The sequence below is a fragment of the Nicotiana tomentosiformis genome, chromosome 2 (assembly GCF_000390325.3).
Source record: "Nicotiana tomentosiformis chromosome 2, ASM39032v3, whole genome shotgun sequence".
NCBI classification, from domain to species: domain Eukaryota; kingdom Viridiplantae; phylum Streptophyta; class Magnoliopsida; order Solanales; family Solanaceae; genus Nicotiana; species Nicotiana tomentosiformis.
The window spans coordinates 18235230-18243021 of record NC_090813.1 but is presented as its reverse complement, the minus strand read 5'-3'; the positions used below and the strand labels follow the sequence as shown (position 1 = coordinate 18243021).

Below are 7792 nucleotides of genomic sequence, written 5' to 3'. Positions count from 1 at the left end.
GTGTGGTCAATTCTCTCACATCCCTTGCATAATATCCCCTCCCCTTCATATACAATTGGTTGGTTGTAGCGGCCAATGGTGACTTTTGTGGTGACTGATGTTTTTACTGGGACTTGGATACAAATTCTTGCGTATCTGCCTCGTAGCGTAGATGAGGTACATGTATCATTTTTCAGTAGTTTGCCTATCCTGTTTCCTACTTGTTCCAAAATGGATTTGTCATAAAATTCAGTTGGTAATTATGGTAACCTTATCCATACTGCGGTTATTGATAGATTTGATTTCGCCGGAACAAAATTGGGTTCCCATTGACAGATTGATAGGAAGTGACCAGCTACAAACTATGGTCCCCCGCTTAAGACTTTGCTCATGCTTTCTTCAGTGTTTAATTTAACTATGAAGAAGTTCCATCCTAGATCAATGAGTATGAGTGGTTTAGTTGGTTTCCATAGATGGACGAGTTTTGCTTTCAGTAGCTGGTGAGGATTTTTTTCCCCAAAGAGTTTGATAATTAATGAGTATTTTCATGGCTGGTATAATCTGGTTTTGTCCTCATTGGAGAGTAGAATTGGGATATTCCATGCGTTCAATTCAAAATTGGGGCATTGTGTTGGAGATGAGTGTATCCCATAGGAGGTGGAAAAAACCAAGTTTTGTTTTCCAATAGGATCTCCTTGAAGGAGTTCTTTTGGGTCTTGTCTTCCTCCACGGAGACACCATTCGGAATGTCAGCGAGTGCCGGCTTGTATTCGGGGGGGGGGGGGGGGGGGGGATCTCTAGCTGGGCGTGGGGATGTAGCTATTATTGAGTGGCTGTTTGGTTAGTTTGGAAATAGAGAGAGGTTGATTCTTTAACAGACTCTCCTAGATACATTCATGATTCTTGTTTGGGATGTAGAAGTAAATATGAAATACTATAGAAGATCTATTTTTGTTTTTTAAAATGCTTGATTTTATCATGTATAATCTCTCTCTTGTCAAGTGTGTTTAAAAACTAAGTCTCTTTGTTCGTTCATTTATTGAACAAGTTAGGAATTTATCAGACTCATATATCCTTTTCTAATTTAAGATGTCTTATTGACTATTCTTAAAAAAAAAACCAAAGCATATCATTGCTTATTTTTTATATTATGTCTTGCGTTCTATATTGAAAAGCTATTGGGAGTCATCTGTTTATTCATTTTACTTGATTCAATTTTAGTTTGAAACTTGGAAGTATATATGAATGTAAGTGTGCTGTTAAATTAAAAAACGGAACAATTATTATGTATTACGAAGAAAATTTCTCATCTAATAATTTTAATAGATCATAAAACTGTCTATTTGCTCAATTTTTGCTAAACACGCGCGCACACACATGTATTGACTTATAAAATATTGCGTCCATAGCACTAAAGATTGAATTTCTTTCTGCGGAAAAGTATTAGTGGATTGAATTTGTCTTTCATGAGTTACGAAAAAAATCGACAAAATCAAAAAAGAACCAGTGAAGTTGGTTTGGTTTTTTTGGTTAAAATTTGAACCAAATAATCCCCCTCACTAGTAAATTATTACAAAAACAACTTTAAAGATTTTACTTCCGGTTTCACTATTTAACAGTGATACAACCACGGAGGGGGGGGGGGGCAACTAATTCTCCTTGGCTGAAAAATTGACTTTGTATATAGGTAAAAATCTATGTATATGTATAAATTATTAATCCCTAAACTGGACGAACATCTTTTTGAATCTTCATAGTAAAATTCCTACCTCCGCCACCACTTTCATAATACTCAATATTTCTTGTGTTTTACAAATTCTTTATTTTGATTTCCTATAACAATTGTTTTAACATATCTATCATTAATGCAACAAAGTGTGATTACAATGGGAGCAACACTCTTGGCATCCTACCTATCAGCAGCACTCTCCTTTTATTACTAACAGCATATTAAGCATTTTTACCTCAAAATGCTGATAAAAAAAACGCTTGTGAATGGATGCCATATGGTAACAGACAAAAAAAATGACTAGCAGTAATATTAGCCAAAAATTTGAACACAGGTCTAAACTCTTTAACACTGAAATTAGAAGGACCATTCTCCCCAGGCAGATTTCAAACAGTGATTCCTTGATACTAGTCATCAATGTAACTTCCCAAGTCCTAACTGATGAATCTGGATAGTCCTGAGACTGCACCCGAAATGTGCATTAACGAGGGGCATGCAGAGAAGCAATGTAAGTGTGTAGATCGTTTGTTCTTTTAGAGAAACCAACCCTCATTTGAGAAGCTAGATGCCAGATAAAATTTTACGTGGCCTGAGCTTGTTTCTTGATTGATCTGCTAAAGAGAGTTATAACACTAGAGATCTGAAGGTATGCAACACCAAAACTATGAAAACATCAATTTAAGAATTACTATGATCTGTATTCCCCGTTACAAAACCAGCAGCCAAAAAATGAAACATGCTCATAGCCCATAGGAACTGTTTCTCATGAGTTCAGCACTGTTAAACCTCAGAACAAACAACTGTTGAAAAAAGCTGGTCATAGACCATCTAAGATAACTCATATGCATGGCGATTTATTAAGCCAAAGAGAGACTACATCTCACAATACCAGATCAAGTTTAGTAGGGCTCAACAGGTACACGGAAGCTTGCTCCAGCATAAATGGCATCTGACCCAAGTTCCTCTTCAATTCTCAAAAGCTGTGTGAAAAGAATCAAAAATCAGAACTGCTGGTGCAAAGAATATACGGAAAGAAGTGTTGTACAACTCCATGAATGCAATTTGGTGGAGGGAAATAGCTAATGGGATAATTACTACCTGGTTATACTTTGCGAGACGCTCTGACCTGCAGGGAGCTCCAGTCTTGATTTGTCCCTGGAAATTCCCAGGATAATAATAATTAATACCAAGGAGTAACAAATTAAAATACAGACAAAACAATCTTAGAATGTTTTGTTAACAAACTTACAGTTGATAAACCCACAGCAAGATCAGCGATGAAGGTATCCTCTGTCTCTCCACTGAGCAAATAACATAAGTTCATTAACAAGTTTCATATATATAACAAGCATGTTTAATTAAGTTTCTAAGCCCATTTCAGAGAATGATAATCTTCTCACCTGCGGTGACTGGTCATCACCCCCCAACCAGCCCGCTTAGACATTTTTACAGCTTCAATACTCTCAGTCACACTTCCAATTTGGTTAACCTGTACATGAAATGAGGATGCAGTATAATCCCCAAGTCAAAGACGAAACGTTGACAACAACGCTGACATAGATGATTCAATGATACCTTAAGAAGAAGCGCATTGCAAGTCTTCCCCTCGATTGCCTTAGCAACCCTCTGCACATACATAATGAACAAATATCTAAGTCTTAGAAGGCATATGGAAAATAGCTCAACAGGCACAAGAAAGAAGTGCACTATATATTTCCTTTTCAATGGAAGCTCAAAGCACACAGCTCTAAACAAGGAAGCATCAAGTTGCTTTTAGACACTTCAATCTTACCTTAGGATTGGTAACAAGGAGGTCATCTCCCACGATCTGTACTTTCTCCCCAATCTCAGCAGTGAGCTTAGCGTAGGTTTCCCAGTCATCTTGGTCAAATGGATCTTCAATTGAAACAATAGGGTACTCAGACACGAATGACTTGTACAAATCTTTGAGCTGGTCACCTGAGATCTTTTGTGAGCCATTATTGTTCTGCGAAGATGAAAAAAAAGGAGCAAATGTCAATTCAAGTTGAGAATTTACTCTAAATTACCTCCATAAACAAAGTAAAGTCTCTTCTATCTCGTCCTTTGCATATCCATTAGTTATTCATTCCCAGTTAGTGGATAGCACTGACTAAAGCTGATAATATTTTTATGAATGCACAATGAGAGTATTATGTATAAGCCATTTTTTCACCAAAAAAGGTTAGGTTTAACATGTTCATTTTTGCACATAGATATTCGAAAATAATGTAGCTTTACTCATAAATGATATTGTAGAAAAACCAGGTCAGAGTTCTTTCATAGAGATAAAATCCTAGACATAATATTGAAAAGGATGCAACACAAATTTTCCAGTTCCATTCAGTTTTAGGGCCTTGCCGGCAAGAACTTACCTCTTCTTTGAAGTTCAGATCATAAGTTTTGTCCTTTCCATAGAATTCAGATGCGGCAACATCCATGCCAATTACAACCTAAATTAAAAAAAAATAATCTTAGCTTCCACTTACTTAGCAGCATATACGAAAACAAAGAGAAGGTTTGGTGGGGGGGGGGGGGGGGTGGTGGTGGTGTTCAAGTAGGAATTAAGAACTCACTTTTCCAGTATAACCTGCTTTATCAATGGCTGTCTTGAGCAATTCAAGGCCCTCCTTGTTCTCCTGAATTTTATAAACAATAATATGTGAAAGAAGGTAAACATTCAACAAATTGTTGTAACCAGCATACGATTATATTCACCTGGATATTAGGAGCGAAACCACCCTCATCACCAACATTAGTGGCATCTTGTCCATACTTTTTCTTAATCACAGCCTATAAAATAGAAGTTTGTTTACAGAAAGATCCAGATCAATGAGGATAAGGAACTTTTTGGGACAATGTTAATACTCCATTGCAAGCCTGAATAGAGCTAATCAATAAAAGAAAATATCACCATCTTTCATGATACGTTGCACATATTGTCAATGGGCTGTTTGATAAAAAAAATTTATGAAGGTAATAGAAGCCGGACAACTGTGTCAAACCTTCAAATGATGATACACTTCACAACCCATCTTCATAGCCTCCTTGAAACTAGAAGCTCCAACTGGAAGAATCATAAATTCCTGCAGATAAATACAAATGAGAATCTTATTACCTAAAAAGACTTAACTACATTATCAACACAGAAATATAACATGCCTGCATAGCAAGTTTGTTTCCAGCATGGGATCCACCATTGATCACATTGAAAGCAGGAACAGGCAATACCAACTTCTTGTTACCGGCTAGGTCAGCAATATGCTGCAAATAGGTAGTTCAAATCGTACGTAACTCATGATCAGAGATGAATCCAATCGCAAGTAAACCCCTAATTGCACTATCCAGGAGAAACATAGTGAGCTAGAGATCTTATCAGTTAAAATGAACTTCAACTGAAGTACTTATCCATGTAAACGAGAATGACAAATTTAAAATATAGAGGTTAGTCCCATGTTGGATAGGGAAATGGAGGTCCTTGGGATCTCAATCTTGCTTATTGAGGCTCCATTTGCAGACTTAAGATGTTGATTACAGGAACAATGAGCATTAGAATCCATGAACTTCATTAGGCAATATGTACCTTATAAAGCGGAATGTTCTTGACAGCAGCACCAGCTTTGCACACTGCAAGTGACACAGCAAGGATGGCATTTGCGCCGAGCTGGAAAAAAGTAAATGCAGGTAAATTGGTGATTGGAGACCTTTTGGAAATAGCAAGTGAAGTTAATGCTTAGATCATATTCTCTCGAATACCTTCTGCTTGCACCAACCCCACTCATTTTGAGTTCCATCAAGCTGATGAACCATGAAGTTATCAATACCAGTCTGGTCTGTTGGGTCCTGCAGAATAATAATAACTTGCATATCAAATACGTTATCCGTACAATATAGCTCCAAAGTTTTCCCTTCACCTAAGCAATGAACCAGCAACAATGTTTTACACAAAAGATACTCCATACACAAAGGAAGTAAATAGTGGAGAAAACAAACGTTGCCAAAGGAAGTAAATAGTGGAGAAAACAAACCTTGCCAACGAGAGATGGAGCAATAATTGAGTTGACATTGTTAACAGCCTACAAGAACATAACATGGCAAATGAGTAATCGGCAGGTAACCACACAATCACAATACAGGCACTTTGCAATGTAATACCTACCTTTGAAACACCCTTTCCCAGGTAGTCAGACCCTCCATCTCTCAACTCGAGGGCCTCATAGATTCCTATTAAATGAAGTAAAAGATTGAATTTAAGAAATTCAAAGAAGAAGAAGAGACAATGTCAATAAATTAAACACTGGTTAACGCAGAAATGAGGTAAGCAAAATTTGTACTCCCACCCAAAGGGACCTAATGTGGTTCTAGGATCAATGTCGCTCAAGAGGATTTATCATTCACCCATCTTAGAAAGATGCAAGAACAATGATGGTCACAAAATTAAGTTGCTGGAAATACATTTGGTCATGCAATTCCTTTTTTTTTTTTCTTCTCGATAATGGTGGTGTCCGGGCCTACTTTCAGAAATCTCGACTATACCACTGGGTACCTTGTTATGATAATTGCCTTGCAATTCATTTTTTACACGAGGGATGGTTTAACTCTAGAGATGCATCAGTTAAAGTAATGCTACTAGCACAATGCACCCACTAAAGAAGACCCAGTAACTTACTAATCATCAGCATATCCAAACAAACAATCATAACAAAAAAGGTAAAATCAGTGGAGTTGTGAAAGAAAGAGTTCCACAAAATCTTCTAGCAAGTAAGAAAATCTCATTTCAATGACAAGAATAACATAATCAATTTCAATCAATAAACTACACCTCAATTACAAACTAGTTGGGGTTAGCTAGCTATATAAATTCTCTACATCCATTCCGCTCTATTCATACCCATTTTTATCCAAAATACTAAAATCAATGGGTTGAAAATTCTCTAACCCAATCATGAGGTCTAAGTTAAAATATAATCCCAGCAAAGGCAAAAAAAGAATCAGATGATTCTTCTCATCTGCCTAAGCCTTTGAGGTCAGAGTTATCCGGTACATGTGTAGGTAATTAGTGGAATAGTCGAGATACATGAAAGTAGGCCCGAACATCACCATCATTACAAAAATTTACTGTTAACCCAATATCACAGCTAAAGAGAACAATGCATGAAACAGAGTGTTATCCTTACCAGTGGATGCACCACTAGGAACAGCAGCTCTAGCCCAAACACCATTTGACAAATGGACATCAACCTACACACATATATATATACCCAAGCATAAAAATCAATTATCCTAACCATTTTGTCAATAGAAACTTTTAGCATGCATGGGAATTGGGAAGCATTGAAAAGGGATGAAGTGGAGAGAGAACGAACCTCAACCGTAGGATTACCACGGCTATCGAAGATCTGACGGGCCTTAAGGGATTTGATAGTTGCCATAATATGAGCTTCGGAATTCGGATCTGCTTACTGAAGAAGAGATTGAAGAAAGAAAGGTTCAAAGAGAGCTGCGTAAAAAGAGTCGTTTGAGTTTCTGAGAAGCCATATATGCCATGTATTTATACTTGTGTGGAGAAAACCTGAGTGAATTAGAGCCGTTCGATGGATGGTGAAAAATTGGAATTAATCTTTTTATTTTTATGATTTTTCATTTCATTACAATAATAATTTAATATAGGTTAAGTTGTACTACAATTGAGTATGGAAAATGTGGAACCTAGCTTAAAGGTCATGTTTTTAGCCTTTCTATTTTTTTCAAGTTTGATGATTCTAATATTATAATGTTTCAATTTAAGATGGATTAGTATTTTAAGAAGTGAATGTACAAAGTGGCGTGATTAGTCCTTTATGATTTTAATATATGATAGTAGATAAAGTATGAATAAGACATTAATGTATAGTTTAAAGGAAAAATATGTCAAAATAATTAGGCCAAATACATATACATCCCATTCAACTTGGTCCCATTTTTCATTTTGACACTCTATCTCAACCTTGTTCCATTTTGGCTCTCCAACTCTATTTCTTATGTTTCACTTTAACACAAAAACTGACACATAGTGTGAGTTGGCTC

General features: G+C 36.5%; 1 protein-coding gene across 1 annotated transcript; it reads right to left on the bottom strand.

Moving 5' to 3' along the window:
* Nucleotides 1–2371: 2371 nt before the first annotated feature.
* Nucleotides 2372–7256, bottom strand: LOC104114313 (enolase). The gene is made up of 17 exons (XM_009624722.3): nucleotides 7093–7256; nucleotides 6904–6967; nucleotides 5886–5950; nucleotides 5755–5802; nucleotides 5483–5569; nucleotides 5310–5390; nucleotides 4889–4990; nucleotides 4732–4812; nucleotides 4445–4519; nucleotides 4303–4365; nucleotides 4102–4179; nucleotides 3501–3695; nucleotides 3284–3334; nucleotides 3109–3197; nucleotides 2958–3009; nucleotides 2807–2863; nucleotides 2372–2688 (listed from the first exon to the last, which is right to left on the bottom strand). Exons 1-17 carry the CDS (start codon nucleotides 7156–7158, stop codon nucleotides 2608–2610), a joined length of 1335 nt encoding a protein of 444 aa, XP_009623017.1. The 5' UTR covers nucleotides 7159–7256; the 3' UTR covers nucleotides 2372–2607.
* Between the last annotated feature and the right edge of the window lie 536 nt (nucleotides 7257–7792).

Excerpts from the sequence above, each read along its gene's own strand:
- LOC104114313 (XM_009624722.3), bottom strand. The coding sequence starts at position 7,158 with ATGGCAACTATCAAATCCCTTAAGGCCCGTCAGATCTTCGATAGCCGT. Across the intron at positions 6,968-7,092 it reads GTGGTAATCCTACGGTTGAG|GTTGATGTCCATTTGTCAAA; the intron begins GTTCGTTCTCTC and ends ATATGTGTGTAG. Across the intron at positions 3,696-4,101 it reads ATCTGAACTTCAAAGAAGAG|AACAATAATGGCTCACAAAA; the intron begins GTAAGTTCTTGC and ends TCATCTTCGCAG.